Here is a 16,487-nt window from a genome sequence, read left to right as displayed (position 1 = left end):
AAGTGGATGGCTTTAACAAAGAAAAACTAATTTTCTCACAATCTAGTAGGTTACAAGTCCAAATTCAGGGCGTCGGCTCCAGGGGAAGGCTTTCTCTCTCTGCCTGGTCTGGAAGAAGGTCCTTATCCTCAATCTTTCCCTGGTCAAGGAGCTTCTCAGGTGCAGGGACCCCTGGTCCAAGGGACCTGCTCTGCTCCTGGTGCTGCTTTCTTGGTGGTATGAAATCACCAACTCTCTGCTTGCTTCCCTTTCCTTTTCTCACTTGAGAGATAAAAGGTGGTGCAGGCCACACCCCAGGGAAACTCCCTTTACCTTGGATCAGGGAGGTGACCTGAGTGAGGGTGGTGTTGCAATCCCACCCTAATCCTCTCAACATAAAATTACAATCACAAAATGGAGGATAACCATACAATACTGGGAATCATGGCCTAACCAAGTTGATACACACGTTTTTAGGGGGACCATTCAATCCATGACATTCCACACTTTAGCCCCCCATCACATTTTGCAACATGCAAAACATATTTATCCCATCATAGCACAGCAAAAGTCTTAAATCAAGTCCAAGTCCAAAATTTAAAAATTCCTCTTCATCTGTGAAATCTAGAACACAAGTTATCTGCTTCCAAGTGTACAATAGCAGAACAGGCACAAGCTAGACATTTCCATTACAAACGGGAGAAAATGGAAGGAAAGAAGGCGTCACAGGCATGAAGCAAGTCAGTAGAACACATTACATTAGCCCTGAAGGCTTTGAAATAATTCCCTGTTCTCTGAGACAATTTATACAATCGCCCTGCCCTCCAGACTCTAGGCATTGGCCACACTCCCTGGATTCTGAGTGGAGGCCCCTTGGACCTGGGCTTCAGCTCTACCTTCTAAGCCCCCTGGGACAACAACTCTGCTCCCTTGGCTTTAGGCGCACCATTCTCCTAGTCCATCTGAGTGGCAACTCCACCTTTAGAAACACCAGAGGCTGTGGCTCCAGCCTTTGAAACCCCTGAGGTCATGGCCATACCTTTTGAGACTGAGGCAGCTTGGCTTCTTGTGTTGTCTCTTCAGCTTCTGCTCCCTGATTTCTTGGCCTCTCAGCTCCTCAGGCCTCACATCTGCATCTGCCCTTCTGGGGCAAGTGTTCCAAAGCTCTATAACTCCACTAATAACTGCCTGGAGGTACCCCACTCCTTCAGGAAGCCTCCTGCACACAGGCACTCAGCTCTCTCATTCCGTGGGTCGGCTCCAGCACTGTCTCATGTTGGACTCCTGGTTCTGCTGCTGCTGGTTTGCTGCTGCTACTGCCTGTCTGCCGCTGCAGGTTCTGTGCTGCTGCTGGCCCTATGTAGCTGCTGCTCCTTTATCCATTCGCAGTTTCAGAACCACTTCCACAAATTAGGTATCTCTTAGAACAGCACCCCACTCTCTCTACCAAATTCTGTCTCAGTCATCTAGTGCTGCTGTAACAGAAATACCACAAATGGATGGCTTTAACAAAGAGAAATTTATTTTCTCACAATCTACTAGGTTACAAGTCCAAATTCAGGGCATCGGCTCCAGGGGGAGGCTTTCTCCCTCTGTTGGGTCTGGAGCGAGGTTCTTATCCTCAATCTTCCCCTGGTCAAGGAACTTCTCAGGCACAGGGATCCCCAGTCCAAAAGGTGCACTCTGTTACTGGTGCTGCTTTCTTGGTGGCGTGAGGTCCCTGACTCTCTGCTTGCTTCCCTTTCCTTTTCTCTCTTGAGAGATAAAAGGTGGTGTAGGCCACACCCCAGGGAAACTCCCTTTTCCTTGGATCAGGGAGGTGACCTGAGTGAGAATGGTGTTATAATCCCACCCTAATCCTCTCAAAATAAAATTACAATCACAATATGGAGGACAACCATACAATACTGGGAATCTTGGCCTAACCAAGTTGATACACACATTTTTGGGGGGACATAATTCAATCCATGACAGGTGACAACTCATTGTAATTTTTATTTGCATCTCTCTAATGGCTGGTGTGGTTAAGAGTTCAGGCTGCTAAACAAAATGTCGGCAGTTCAAATACAACATTCACTCCTTGGAAACCCAATGGGGCACTTTTACTCTGTCCTGTAGGGTTGCTAAGAGTCCGAATAGACTCGATGGCAGTAAGTTTGGTTTTTTGTTTTTTTAAATGGCTAATGATCACAAGTATCTTTTCATGAGTTTTTTTGGCCACTCCTAATATACTAATAAAACTGTCCTTTGTGTTAATGTCAAATTTTTGTCTAAAAATTCTGTATAATTGTTTTAACAATTTTCTTAATCATTATGTAGTTTCTTGTGTGAATATTTTTTAAATATAGCAACACAATTAATTTATAGTCCATAAATGCCAATATTAATAATCCTAGTGGTTTTTTTTTTTTTTTTTTTGCTGTCTTTTATACCAACAGGTTCTCTTTTATGATGACTTATTTCCACATATGTTTAGCATTTCCACATATGTTTAGTTAGTTTTACCTGAGACCTCCTCATTTTCTTCTTAATTTTATTTGTGGTGTCCTTTGACACCATGGATGAAGGTGTGGCTCTCCAGAACCCAGAAAAGAGTTATGTCAGGCTCCTGGAGACACTTCCTGTCTTAAGTTGGGTACTCTAGAAGCATAAAACCAGTGAAGCATATATATAAATATATAGAGAGATTCATTACAAGGAAAAACTTCATGCAATTGTGGAGGCTGGCAAGTCCCAAATCCAAGGGTAAGCAGAAGGCTGGCAACTTCTCTTTACTCAAGTGCTCACATGGGCTGTGGAACCAAAATCTACAGGTCAGGAGGTAGGCTTCTGGCTCATAGGGCTGCAGGAGCTGGTGAATCCAAAATGAGGTGGTAGGCTCTGGAGGTCAGAGATGACAATTCAGATGTGAGATCCAGAGAGGATGAGATTTGGCAGAACATCTATATATATTGGATGCAAGTCACACCCTCAAGAAAACTCACCTTTAAACCAATTGGCTATTCATATCAGATCACAAAATGGATGATTATTATATAATATCTGAAAAAAACTAAGAGTCACTGAGAAATCATGGCCTAGCCAAGTTGACAAATAACTGTCACAGTCCATCCCTTGTCAACCTGGCAGCTGTACACATCACTTTAAACCTTAAAACATGTCTAAATAAAGACAATTATAAAGTCACACTTGCACATAATATGACACAACCGACATGCATACAACCAAAAACACACTAGCCCCGTTTATATCTTACAATTTATAATAAGTAATAGAATAAGGGAGGGGAGAAAACAAATATATTCGATACATGTATGTTATTGTTAGGTGCCATCGAGCCAGTTCCAGCCCATAGTGACACTACAACACAACAGAACACTGCCTAGTCCTGCACCATTCTCACTATTGTTGTTATGTTTGAGCCCATTGTTGCAGCCACTGTATCAATCCATCTTGTTCAGGGTTTTCCTCTTTTTCACTGACCCTTTACTTTATCAAGCAATATATATATATATACATATATATGTATGTATAATACACACACAGGTATATATAAGGTCACAGAGACAGAAAGCAAAAATTTTGTGAGTGGGTTACTAGAGGTAATAGTGAATGATGCCACTCCCATTTCCAACCCTTGGTCCCTGGACTCATGAATCCTGGCTATGGGAGAAACAACATCATATATCGCATGCTGGTTTAGAGCATATACAGTCTCCTGGAGAAGTTTGCCCCAAACCTGCAAGATACTGCCACTTAGCTGGTGCTGTAATTGTGTCTTTAGAAAACCATTCTATTGTTCTATCAAGCCAGCTGGTTCAGGATGATGGGGAACATGGTAGAACCAGTGAATTTTATGAGCAGAGGCCAATTGCTGAACTTTATTTGCTGTGAAATGAGTTCCTTGATTCAAGGAAATGCTGTGTGGGAACCATGGTGGGAGATAACGCATTCTGTAAGTACACAGATGGTAATTTTGGCAGAAGCACTGCGTGCAGGGAAGGTAAATCCATATCCACAGTAAATGTCTATTCCAGTAAGAATAAAATGCTGCCGTTTCCATGATGGAATTTGTTCAATGTAATCTACCTGCCACCAGGTTGCTGGCTGATTGTCTCTAGCAATAGTGCCATATCAGGGACTCAGTGTGGGTCTCTGCTGCTGGCAGATTGGGCACTAGGTAGTGACTGTAGCCAAGTAGGCCTTGGTGGTTCGAAGTCCCTGTTGCTGAGCCCATGCATAACTTCCATCTACATCATGGCCACTTTCTGCATGAGCCCATTGGGCGATGACAGGTGTGGCTGGAGAAAGAGACTGAGTCATATCTACAAAACACGTCATATTATCCACTTGGTTGTAAAAACCCTCCTCTGATGAGGTTATCATTTGGTGAGTGTCATGGATTGAATTGTGTCCCCCAGAAATGTGTGTCAACTTGCCTAGGCCATGATTCCCAGTATTGATTGATTGTCCACCATTTCATCATCTGATGTGGTTTTCCTATGTGTTGTACATCCTACCTCTATGAAGTTAATGAGGCAGGATTAGAGGTAGTTATGTTAATGAGGCAGGACTCAACCACAAGGTCAGGTTGTCTCTTAAGTCAATCTCTTTGAGTTATAAAACCGAGAAACGGCAGAGAGACAGGGGGCCTCCTATCACCAAGAGTGAAGAACCAAGAGCAGAGTATGTGCTTTGGATCTGGTGTCCCTCCTCAGAGAAGCTTCTAGACTAGGGGAAGATTGATGACAGGGACCTTCCTCCAGAGCCAACACAGAGAGAAACCCTTCCCCTGGAGCTGGCACCCTGAATTTGAACTTCTAGCCTCCTAGACTGTGAGAGAATAAATTTCTGTTTGTTAAATCCATACACCTCTGGTAGCTGTGTTATAGCAGCACTAGATAACTAAGACAGTGAGCATTCACATGAGACACAGACATCTTCACCTCTTGGTCCCATTCAGAGAAGTCTATCCACATGGCTCTTCCCCATACCTCCTTGTCACCAATTTCCCAATTGTGTTCCTCCCAAGGTCCTCACCATCCAGCCAAATCATTGGTCACAGCCCAGGAATCAGTATACAATTGCACATCTGGCTATCTCTCCTTCCAAGCAAAATAAACATGTACATTGCTTGACGTTCTGCCTGTTGGGGGGATGTCCCTGCACCATTGTCCTTCAGGGAGGCCCCAGAAAGGGGGCTGAATTGCTGCCACTGTCCACTTTTGAGTGGTTCATGAAGAAACATTATAAACCAGAAGCAAGAATTCTCTTCCCCCATCATCCCCTCAGGAGGCCTTAGGTGCAGACTGGCAGAAGGAGGATAATGTGACAGGACTGGGGATGATGAGGATTTTAGCAACTTCCTCACATCACATATTTGCATCTTCAGGTCCTGCTCAGCCTGATCTCCTATTTACCACTTCCATTTAATGATGGACTGGTGAGGTGCACATCTGATTTTATGACTCTGTTGGTCAGACAAAACCCAGTTCATTATGGGAAGCTCAGGCCATGGGATAGTTAAGGTTATGTGTCAACATGGCTGGTCCATAATTCTCAGTGGGTTGCAATATATGATGTAATCACCATCCACAATATGATCTGTTGTGAGTAGCCAATGACTCAGAAGGAGAGTTTCGTGAGAGGTGCCTGCATCCAAAATATATAAATATTCTCGCAAAGCTCACCTTCCTTGGATCCAGTATCCAACTCATCATCCTCTAACCTCCAGTTCATGTGACGTGAACCAGCAGCCAGACGTCTGACTTGCAGATTTCAGGATTTGCTAGCTCCTGAATCCCTGTAAGCCAGCACCCTTCTGTCTCACCTGCTGATTTTGTGTCCATCAACCGTTAGAGCGTTGTGAGTCGTGAAAAGCCTCCAAACTGCTGATGATTTGGAGCCACTAGCCTCCGTAACTATGTGAGCCATTTCCTTGAAACAAATCTCTCTGTATATGTATACATTGCACTGATTTTGCTCCACAGAATCCTGCCTATACAGGCCACATGGTGACTTGATGGCCCATGGTTAAGTACTCACTCTCTACTATGGCTCAAAACAAGACAAAAGCTACTTCTCAAAAGGAGAGTAGTCATCTGCAGAAAATGGCAGAACCTTTCTCCAAAATTAGTGATTCACTAACAGAGGCCTGCCAAAGACTCCAAAGAGTATCTCTATCTGCCACTGACACTTCAAGAATGATTGAATTAACCAGATCACATGGCCCAGGTGGAAGACTGACTTGCACAGCAGCCTGGCCTTGTGGCACACCTTCTGTTCTTCTGGGCACCACTCAAAACTAGCAGTTTTTCCAGGCACTTGGTAAATAGGCCAGAGAAGCACAACCAAATAAGGGATAAGTTGCCTCCAAAATCCAAAGAGGACCATCAGGCATTGTCCCTCCTTTTTAGTTATATGTAACAATTTATTCTTCATTTTAGAAGGAATGTCTTGACTTGTCCCACACCACTGGATCCCTGGAAATTTCACTGAGTGGAAGGAGCTTGAATTTTTCTCAGATTAATTTTCTACCATCTAGAATACAAATGTCTTACCAATAATCTAGAGTCATTGATACTTCTTAGTAGCCTAGTATCAATGAAATCTTTTCTTCTATTTTAGTTTCTAACTGGTGTTTGTTAGTATTTGGAAAATTCACTGATTTTTGTTCATTCATTTTTGTACCTAGCCATATTGTCGGTTATAGTGAAGATTCACTTGGATTTTCCAAGATTGGAAATTATATAATCTGAAAGTAATTAAAAATTTTTTTCTTTCTCTTGATAGGTTTTTGAATTCCAGTTGGCTTCGGAAGACATGAAAGTCCTAGATGGCCTAAACCGCAATGTTCGCTATTTTACCCTTGCATTGTAAGTATTGTTCACTGAATAGCAAGTATTGTTGCTAAAGCTATTTGCCTCAATTAATTTTCAGCTGAGGAAAGTAGGAGAGCTGTTAAAATTTACGTCAGTACCAGAAAGATATTGGCCAGTTTTAGGAAGGGATGAGACATGAGCTTACCCAAAACTCTCAGACTAGCTTCACCTCAAAGATCTATTCACTGAATCAGCTAAAGTGTGTAAGGGACCCAGGGTCAGCTTGAACATTCACCCATACTCTGCTCTCCTCACTCCATATATTTTACAGAGAAAATCAAAATCACTGATGGTTTTACCTCTTCCATGTAGGCCTCTTATCTCTAATACTCAAAGTGAGTATTAGAGATATCCCTTAATGAAACGTGTCCAAAACAATTTTTGTCATTGTCTTCTCCCAAACCTTCTCAACTCCTCAAACCTGCCCAATAAAAGGCATTGCCAGCAACTCTCTGGTCCAAGTCAGAATTTTTCATCATCTCCACTAGACCTTGTAAATTTTAGGACTTAATAGTTTTTGAATCTCTGCCTACTATTTCATCTCATGTTTGTTCGGGACCCAAACACTGCACTCAATTCCTGAAAGAATGGCCTTTGTATAAGAACCTGTGGCTTTGATTTTCTGAAATACAAAACTCTCAATGCAAAGGATGAAGAAGACTAAGAGAAGAGAGATTAAAACCAAGAAAAGAGAGGTGGAACCAAGATGGCAGGATGGACAGACACTTCTGACAAGCCCTCTTACAACAAAGATAGAAAAAACAAGTGAAACGAATATATTTATGACAAGTAGGAGCCCTGAACATCAAAGGCAAGCTTAGAAAATGAACTGAGGGGCAGGGTGAGGAAGAAAAGGTTCAAAAGTGGAGAGAAGATGCTGGACCTGAATCAGGGGGAGACCTCAGGCACCATTCCCAGGAGTGGCGGCAGTGGGCTGGTACTAGTGTTCGGCCACAGTTTCCTCAGGGAGAAGCAGCCAGCCACACAGCCTACTCACACCTCTGGAATGAGAGAAAGATGGGGCTCTTGGGAAAACCTAAGTACTTGCGTATATTTTACTGCACCCCTCCCCAAGATGGCTTCAGCAGCTGATTTCCCTGGGCCTCAGATAGGCCCTGTTGAGCACTTAGACCCATCCTCAAGGCCTTGGAGAAAGAATAAATTTGCAACTGGGGGAAAAGATAATTTGCCAGCTCCACTAACTGGGAGAGCTCAGGATAGAAGCGGCTCCTGTCCAGGCATAAACGGTCCATGGGCTTTGAGTACCTTTACCCTCTGCATGGAACTGTGTGGGCCTATTTTAGGGGAATAGGCCCTCGTTGGCAGACTCCAACCATTTCAGCTCTGTGGCGGAGAGGTGGGTGTTTGATGTTTGACATTGCTTTGCCTATTAAGCAGATTCCTTACCTACCCACATCAGGGCCTCAAGGGCTGGTGGCTCCACTCAGGTCACCCAGCCACCCGTGACGGGGTCCAAGGATAACTGGTACCCCCCAGTTCTTACAACCAAAAATATTGGGTGCCTATTTTTTTATACTCCATCTGAAGAACTCACCCACCTGTACAATCTAGGGAACAGGGCCATGCTTTCCTCAGAGAAATGCCTTGTTCAGAGTGTGACCTCCTGCTGCAATCAGATACTGGTACCTACACCAATCACCCCTGGCCCTCTAAGACTGTAGGACAGAGCCTGTACCACACACTTGATGATCAGCTACCTGGACACCTGAGCTGAATTCATACAAGACAAGTGAATGGACTCCTAGACTAATATACTTGATAACAGTTCTAGCCATCTGGGACAGGATGTCAGAGCTCCAAAGGTGAAAATAATCAAGTTATCTCACTCAAGCAACCCATTGGGGCATATCAAAAGAAAACAAAGCAAGAAACTATGACACGCTAAACAAAGATAAAACAAACTAATACGATAACCTATAAATGGCTCAGAGACAACACTCAATATCAAGTCACATAAGGAAACAGACCATGACTTCCTCAACAAGATCTCAAAAGAAAGAATCAAGGGATCTTACAGATGAAAGTGCCTTCCTGGAATTACCAGAGGCAGAATACAAAAGATTAATATACAGAACCCTTCAAGACATCAGGAAGGAAATGAGGAAATACGCATAATAAGCCAAGGAACATGCAGTTAAGCAATTGAAGAAATTAAAAAGATTATTCAAGAACATAATGCAAAATTTAATAAGCAGGAAAAATCCAAAGAAGACAACAATCAGCAATTTAGAAGATTAACAATAAAATTACAGAAGTAGACAACTCAATAGAAAGCTAGAGGAGCAGAATTGAGCAAGTGGAAGGCAGAATTTCTAAACTTGAAGATAAAGCACTTGGCACTAATATATTACAAGTAAAATCAGATAGAAGAATTTTAAAAAATGAAGAAGCCTTAAGAGTTATGTGGGACTCTTTCAAGAGAAATAACTTACGAGTGATTGGACTACCAGAACAGGGAGGGATAACAGAAAATACGAAGAGAATTGTTGAAGATTTGTTGGCAGAAAACTTCCCTGATATCGTGAAAGATGAGAAGATATCTATCCAAGATGCTCATCGAACTCCACATGAGTTAGATTTTAAAAGAAACTCACCAAGACATATTATAATCAAACTCGCCAAAACCAAAGATAAAGTGAGGATTTTAAGAGCAGTAGGAATAAATGAAAAGTTGCCTACAAAGGAGAGTCAATAAGAATAAGCTCAGACTACTTGGCAGAAAACATACAAACAAAAAGGCAATGGGATGACCTATACAGAAAATTGAAGGAAAAAATAGCCAGTCAAGAATCTTACATCCAGCAAAGCTGTCTCTCAAATATGAAGGTGGAATTAGGATACTTCCAGATAAACAGAAGTTTAGAGAATTCATAAAAACCAAACCAAAACTACAAGAAATACTAAAGGGAGTTCTTTGGTTACAAAATCAACAATATCAGGTATCAACCTAAGACTAGAATACTAGGCAAGCAATCAGAAGTCAAACCAGACCGGAAAATGACAAAAATAAATCAAGATAAAAAAACACTCAACACAGGGAAACAGATATTTTATTATGTAAAAAAAAGACAATTTTAAAACAATAAAAAGGGGCTAAGAAATGTAGTCTTAGATCTTCCATATGGACGGGAAGACAAGGCGATACAAAGAAATAAAAGTTAGGTTTAAGTTTAGAAAAATATGGGTAAATAATAAGGTAATCATAAAGAAGACAAACTATCTTACCCATCAAAATAAAATACAAGAAAAAAATAGAGACTCAGCAGAAACAAAATCAGCAGCAACAAATATGAGGAAAGCACGATATATAAAGATAATCTACTCCACACATAAAATTAAACACGAAAAAGAAACTGTCAATAACACACAAAAAAAGACATCAAAATGATAGTATTAAATTCATACCTATCCATAATTATCCTGAATGTAAAGGCACCAGTAAAGAGACAGAGAGTAGCAGAATGGATTAAAAAATATGATCCGACTATATGCTGCCTACAAGAAACACACCTTACATTTACAGACACAAACTAAAACTCAAAGGACGAAAAAAATATTTCAAGCAAACAACAATCAAAAAAGAGCAGGAGTGGCAATGTTAATTTCTGACAAAATAGACTTCAAAGTTAAATCCATCATAAAGGATAAGGAAGGACACTATATAATGATTTAAGGGTTTTTTTTTAGACCAAGAAGATATAACTGTATTAAATATTTACACACCCAATGACAGGGCTGCAAGATACATAAAACAAATTCGATCAGCATTGAAAAGTGAGATAGTTCCACAATAATAGTAGGAGACTTCAACACACAACTTTCAGTGAAGGACAGGATATCCAGAAAGAAGCTCAATAAAGACACGGAATATATAAATGCCACAATCAAACAAATGGACCTCATAGACATATACAGAACACTCCACCCAACAGCAACCAAGCATACCTTCTTTTCAAATGCACATGGAACATTCTTTAGAAAAGACACATATTAGGTCATAAAGCAAGCCTTAGCAGAATCCAAAACACTGAAATATTACAAAGCATCTTCTCTGACCAGAAGGCCATACAAGTGGAGATCAATAACAGGAAAAGCAAGGAAAAGAAATCAAACACTTGGAAAATGAACGATGCCCTGCTCAAAAAAGACTGGATTATACAAGACATTAAGGATGGAATAAAGAAATTCATAGAATCCAGTGAGAATGAAAACACTTCCTATCAGAACCTTTGGGACACAGAGAAAGCAGTGCTCAGAGGTCAATTTATATCAATAAATGCACACATACAAAAAGAAGAAAGGTCCAAAATCAAAGAATTATCCCTACAACTTGAACAAATAGAAAGAGAGCAACAAAGAAACCCTCAGGCACCAGAAGAAAACAAATAGTAAAAATTAGAGCAGAACTAAATGAAATAGAAAACAGAAAAACAATTGAAAGAGTTAACAAGACCTAAAGGAGGTTCTTTGAAAAAATCAACAAAATTGATAAACCACTGGCCAAAGTGACAAAAGAAAAACAGGAGAGGAAGCAAATAACCCGAATAAGAAATGAGATGGGCGATATTACAACAGACACAACTGAAATTAAAAGAATCATATCAGATTACTGTGAAAAATTGTACTCTAACAAATTTAAAAACCTAGAAGGCATGGATGAATTCCTAGAAACACATTACATACCTCAACTAACACAAACAGAGGTAGAACAACTAAATAGACCCAATACAAAAGAAGAGATTGAAAAGGTAATCAAAAAACTCCCAGCAACAACAACAAAAATCTCTGGCCCGGACAGCTTCACTGCAGAGTTTTACCAAACTTTCAAAGAAGAGTAAACACCACTACTACTAAAGGTATTTCAGAGCATAGAAAAGGATGGAATACTCCCAAACTCATTCTACGAAGCCAGCATAACCCTGATACCAAAACCAGGTAACAATGCCACAAAAAAAGAAAGTTACAGGCCAATATCCCTCATGAACTTAGATACAAAAATCCTCAACAAAATTCTAGCCAATAGAATTCAAAAACATACCAAAAAAATAATTCACCATGACCACATGGGATTCATACCAGGTATGCAGGGATAGTTCAACATTAGAAAAACACTTAATGTAATCCATCATATAAATAAAAGACAAGAATCGCGTGATTTTACCAATTGATGTAGGAAAGGCATTTAACAAAGTCCAGCAACCATTCATGATAAAAACTCTCAGCAAAATAAGACTAGAAGGAAAATTCCTCAACAAAATAAAGGGCATTTATACAAAGCCAACAGCCAACATCATCCTAAATGGAGAGAGCCTGAAAGCATTCCCCTTGAGATCGGGAACCAGAACAGGATGCCCTTTATCACCGCTCTTATTCAACATTGTGTTGGAGGTCCTAGCCAGAGCAATTAGGGTAGATAAAGAAATAAGGGGCATCCAGACTGGCAAGGAAGAAGTAAAAGTATTTCCATTTTCAGATCATATGATCTTATACACAGAAAACCCTAAGGAATCCTCAAGAAAACTACTGAAACTAGCAGAAGAGTTCAGCAGAGTATCAGGATACAAGATAAACATACAAAAATCAGCTGGATTCCTTTACACCAACAAAAGGAACTTTGAAGAGGAGACCACCAAATCAATATCATTTACAGTAGCCCCCAAGAAGATAAAATACTTAGAAATAAATCTTATCAGAGAGGTAAAGACTTATGCAAAGAAAACTACAAAACACTTCAGCAAGAAACCAAAACAGACTGACTTAAGTGGAAAAACATACCTTGCTCATGGATATGAAGACTTAACATTATAAAATGTCTATTCTACCAAAAGCGATCTATATATTTAATGCAAGACCGATCCAAATTCCAACAACATTTCTTAATGAGATGGAGAAAAAAATCACCAACTTCATATGGAAGGGCAAGATGCCCTGGATAAGTAAAGCATTACTGAAAAAGAAGAACAAAGTGGGAGGCGTTACTCTACCTGATTTTAGAACCTATTATACCACCACAGTAGTCAAAACAGCCTGGTACTGGTACAACAACAGATACATAGACCAATGGAACAGAATTGAGAATCCAGACATAAATCCATCCACATATGAGCAGTTGATATTTGACAAAGTCCTCAAAGCAGTTAAATGGGGAAAGGACAGACTTTTTAACAAATGGTGCTGGCATAACTGGATGTCCATCTGCAAAAAAGTGAAACAGGACCCAGACCTCATGCCATGCACAAAAACGAACTCAAAATGGATCAAAGATTTAAATATAAAATGTAAAACGATAAAGACCATGGATGAAAAAATAGGGACAACATTAGGAGCTCTAATACATGGCATAAACACTATACAAAACATTACTAAGAATGCAGAAGAAAAACTAGATAACTGGGAGCTCCTAAAAATCAAACACCTATGCTCATCCAAAGACTTCACCAGAAGAGTAAAAAGACTACCTACAGACTGGGAAAAAATTTTTAGCTCTGACATTTCCGATCAGCATCTGCTCTCTAAAATCTACATGATACTGCAAAAACTCAACTACAAAAAGGCAAATAACCCAAGTAAAAAATGGGCAAAAGATATGAACAGACACTTCACTAAAGAAGACATTCAGGTAGCTACCAGATAATTGAGGAAATGCTCATGATCATTAGCCATTAGAGAAATGTAATTCAAAACTACAATGAGATTCCATCTCACTAGGACAACGACAAAAAAACCAAACCCAGTGCTGTCGAGTTGATTCAACTCATAGTGACCCTATACAACAAAGTAGAACTGCCCCATAGAGTTTCCAAGGAGCGCCTGGCGGATTCAAACTGCCGAACGTTTGTATAGCAGCTGTAGCACTTAAGCGCTACATGAAGAGAGTTTCCCACTCCAACAAGGTTGTCATTAATCCAAAAAACAAAAAACAATAAATGTTGGAGAGGCTGTAGAGAGACTGGAACACTTATACATTGCTGGTGGGAAGGTAAAATGGTACAACCACTCTGGAAAAAGATTTGGTGCTTCTCTAAAAAGGTAGAAGTAGAACTACCATACAGTCCAGCAACCCCACTCATTGAATATATCCTAGAGAAATAAGAGTCTTTACACGAGCAGATATATCCACACCCATGTTTATTGCAGCACTGTTTACAATAGCAAAAACATGGAAGCAACCAAGGTGCCCATCATCACATGAATGCATAAATAAATTATGGTATATTCACACAATGGAATACTACGCATCGATGAAGAACAGTGATGAATCTGTGAAACATTTCATAACATGGAGGAATCTGGAAGGCATAATGCTGAGTGAAATTAGTCAGTTGCGAAAGGACAAATATTGTATGAGACCACTATTATAACAACTGGAGAAATAGTTTAAACAGAGAAGAAAATATACTTTGATGGTTATGAGAAGGCAGATGGAGGGAGGGAGGGGGGATGGGAGGGAGGGAGGGAGAGGGGTTTTCACTAATTAGATAGTAGAGAAGTTTTATTTTAGGTGAAGGAAAAGACAACACACAATATAGGAGAGGTCGACACAACTGGACTAAACCAAAAGCAAAGAAGTTTCCTGAATAAACTGAATGCTTCAAAGGCCAGACAGAGTAGCAGGGGCAGGGGTTTGGAGACCATGGTTTCAGGGGACATCTAAGTCAATTGGCATAATAAAATCTATTAAGAAAACATTCTGCATCCCACTTTGGAGAGTGGCATCTGGGGTCTTAAACACTAGCAAGCAGCCATCTAAGATGCATCAATTAGTCTCAACCTACCTGGATCAAAGGAGAATGAAGAACTCCAAGGACACAAGGTAATTACGAGCCCAAGAGACAGAAAGGGCCACATAAACCAGAGACTACATCAGCCTGAGACCAGAAGAACTAGATGATGCCCAGCTACAATTGATGACTGCCCTGACAGGGAACACAACAGAGAACCCCTGAGGGAGCAGGACAGCAGTGGGATGCAGGCCCCAAATTCTTGTAAAAAGACCAGACTTAATGGTCTGACTGATACTAGAAGGACTCCGGTAGTCATGGCATGCAGATCTTCTTTTGGCCCAGGACAGGAACCATTCCCAAAGCCAACTCTTCAGACAGGTATTGTAGTGGACAATGGGATGGAGAGGGATGCTGGTGAGGAGTGAGCTTCTTGGATCAGTTGGACACTTGAGACTATGTTGGCATTTGCCAGAAGGCGAGATGAGAGGTTAGAGGGGGTTAGAAGCTGGAAAAATGGACTCGAAAAGAGAGAGTGGAGGGAGGGATCAGGCTGTCTCATTAGGGCGAGAGCAACTGGGAGTATGTAGCAAGGTGTGTATACAAGTTTTTATATGACAGACTGACTTGATTTGTAAACTTTCACTTAAAGCATAATAAAAATTAACAAAAAAATCCAAGAAAAGAGGGTGGAGACAAAACCTCAATGTTGGAGACCATTTTTAGCCCACAAAATTCTTTACTGTTCCTACATGCTCTAAATTATAGGATTCTGAGAAAGGACATTCATTATAAATGAGGTTTTTAAAGTGTTCCCCTCTACTCTAGGGGTTTTCACTTATAATAGAAGTAATGTGATCATACATGAAAAGGGACTAGCACAATGACACATCATTAGTATTCAAGAATGAGTAGGTATATTATTATCGCTGGTAATATTTTTATCAGCATAGTGAAAATTAGGGAAAAAAACAAAGAAATGATGTAAAGAAAAAGTGGGAAGCAATCAGTAATTCCAATCATTAATTAAATATTTAAATTGCAATTAATCATTTTCTACCACTTTATACTTTCTGTTGTTATTATGCACAGGGATCTCACTATATAGGAAGCTCCTTGGAGACAGTACCACATCTTAAGTATGTCATTATATCCATTCCTGAATAATGCCATAGGTGACATATGATAGGAAATGGATGAATTAGTGAAGTGGAGTAAAATTGCTATCTACAATCTGTATTGCCCTAAAATATTAATTTATGTTAAGCATAAACCTGGACTTAATCCCTGTTCAAAACAAGGCAGAATCAATTTATGCTTTCGCTGAGAATTCAAATGAAAACACATAGCACATCTCTTTGCTTTCTTGACAAATGTATCTAAGGGAGGGCAATATATTTGTAGATTTGCATCTGTGTGCTAAGTTTCAGGCATGGGAATATAATTTTAATTGTTTAATTATTATTTTATAGAAACATTTATTATAAAGACATGCTTATGAAAGTATGAAAGGCGGGCTTTACAAGCAGCCAGGAAATAAAACATTCAACTTGCATACTAATGCCAGCTTCTTAGAAACCTCTGATGTTATTGCACTAGTCTCTGAATCTACATTATTCATTTTTCTTTCTCATTCTAGTGGTATTGGCCACCCTGATTATCCATTTTCTGAAGAGTATTAAAGGCCTTTGTCATGACTCCGTCCAGCAGCCCCTGCAACCGAATAGGTTGCAGGAAACGTCTCAGATGCTGGGGATGAGAGACAGCACCTCTGGTTGAATCCATGCTGCTTAGGAACTCATACTCAGCTAGAGTTGTGTCTCTAGTTCAGCAAGGGAAAGCACTAAATCCTTGTCTTTTTGGGAAAAAGAATAAAGATTTTTCC

General features: G+C 40.2%; 1 protein-coding gene across 2 annotated transcripts in view; it reads left to right on the top strand.

The window, feature by feature from the left end:
- Nucleotides 1-16,284, top strand: part of LOC100660568 (prostaglandin-E(2) 9-reductase-like) — an 89,246-nt gene extending 72,962 nt beyond the window's left edge. Inside the window, exons 8-9 of one of the 2 annotated variants that reach the window (XM_003410603.3) lie at nucleotides 6,772-6,854; nucleotides 16,242-16,284. In XM_003410603.3, coding sequence (XP_003410651.2) covers nucleotides 6,772-6,854; nucleotides 16,242-16,284 — 126 coding nt within the window. Of the gene's footprint in view, nucleotides 1-6,771; nucleotides 7,057-16,241 lie in introns of those variants that run through there. The other variant, XM_023548959.2, reaches the window with a different exon arrangement.
- The last annotated feature ends 203 nt before the right edge of the window (nucleotides 16,285-16,487 follow it).

The sequence above is a fragment of the Loxodonta africana genome, chromosome 4 (genome assembly GCF_030014295.1).
Source record: "Loxodonta africana isolate mLoxAfr1 chromosome 4, mLoxAfr1.hap2, whole genome shotgun sequence".
Lineage (NCBI taxonomy): Eukaryota > Metazoa > Chordata > Mammalia > Proboscidea > Elephantidae > Loxodonta > Loxodonta africana.
This window is presented reverse-complemented; position numbering and strand designations above follow the sequence as displayed.